The sequence below is a fragment of the Sphaeroforma arctica genome (assembly GCF_001186125.1).
Source record: "Sphaeroforma arctica JP610 unplaced genomic scaffold supercont1.288, whole genome shotgun sequence".
Classification (NCBI taxonomy): Eukaryota; class Ichthyosporea; order Ichthyophonida; genus Sphaeroforma; species Sphaeroforma arctica.
In genome coordinates, this window is record NW_014040270.1 from 88,334 (window position 1) to 89,379 (window position 1,046).

The 1,046-nt window shown below is 40.0% G+C and overlaps 1 protein-coding gene across 1 annotated transcript in view; it reads left to right on the forward strand.

The window, feature by feature from the left end:
• SARC_04855 (hypothetical protein) overlaps window positions 1-217 on the forward strand; it is a gene marked incomplete at both ends in the record, with an annotated part of 5,884 nt that extends 5,667 nt beyond the window's left edge. Inside the window, one exon of the mRNA XM_014301303.1 lies at window positions 72-217. Within this exon, the coding sequence (XP_014156778.1) occupies window positions 72-217 (146 nt within the window). The remainder of the gene's footprint in view (window positions 1-71) is intronic.
• Window positions 218-1,046: the final 829 nt, after the last annotated feature.

Here is a 1,046-nt window from a genome sequence, read left to right on the forward strand (position 1 = left end):
GTGTGTGTGCGTGTGTGTGTGTGTATGTGCATGTGTGTATTGATCTTCGCACACATTTCTACATATTGCAGTGAGGGATGACCTCATACGCACTGCAGAGCCACAACTGTCGTTTGGGGTATCCCCAGAACCCAAAGACGACATGGGTGGATTCCTACAGCAATTGGATGCGTCGCAAAACACTATGCTTTTCCAGAACGATACTTCCTCATCGGTGGTATGTATATACATGTGTGGGATTGTAAATAATTATATATACATGTAATTTAGACATCTAGTTTGTGTATGAATATGTGTACAGTTATGGCTATGTATGCTAATTTTATGTGTATGTATGGCTATAATAGTAATATATATATATATATATATATATATATATATTAATAACGCGATCACGCATTAATCTGTATATATAATTCAGATCTTATGTTCTAGTCTCAATTCACCCGAGGGTGCAAGAGTATATGCAAGAGTATAGCGACCATGGTATAGGTATATATTCCAAAAATAGTTGCGGCCGATACCGGGATCCCGGACTAATCCATATTCACCGCATATCGATATAGTGACCAGTACATATATATATATATATATATTCTAAAAATAGTTGTCCTTGGATACTGAGATCCCGGTACTTGCCGCTTATCTTCTACAGTCCCAACTCGCCCAAGAGCTGCAACAATATAGCGACCAGTGCATATGTATAAATTCTAAAAATAGTTGATTTTGAATACTGAGATCCCGGTATATCCCGCTTTTCTTCTACAGTCCCAACTCACCCAAGAGCTGCAAGAGTACCGGGACATGGCCAGCAGCTTCATGGCCTTATCTGCGATGTCACCAACCTTTGGTGAGTGTTTTCTCGTCAATATACTTGCATTTTGTCGTACGTGAACTGCCAAAGCACTGGTGAGTGTGTGAACTTGAAGTACTCGGTGTTCCCGCTTAGTACCAACAATCATCGAAATTGTGATATCGGGTTGTTGCGAGTGTTGTGAAATGGTACAAGACTAGATTGTCAGTCAGTTATCAGGTGGCGAACATTA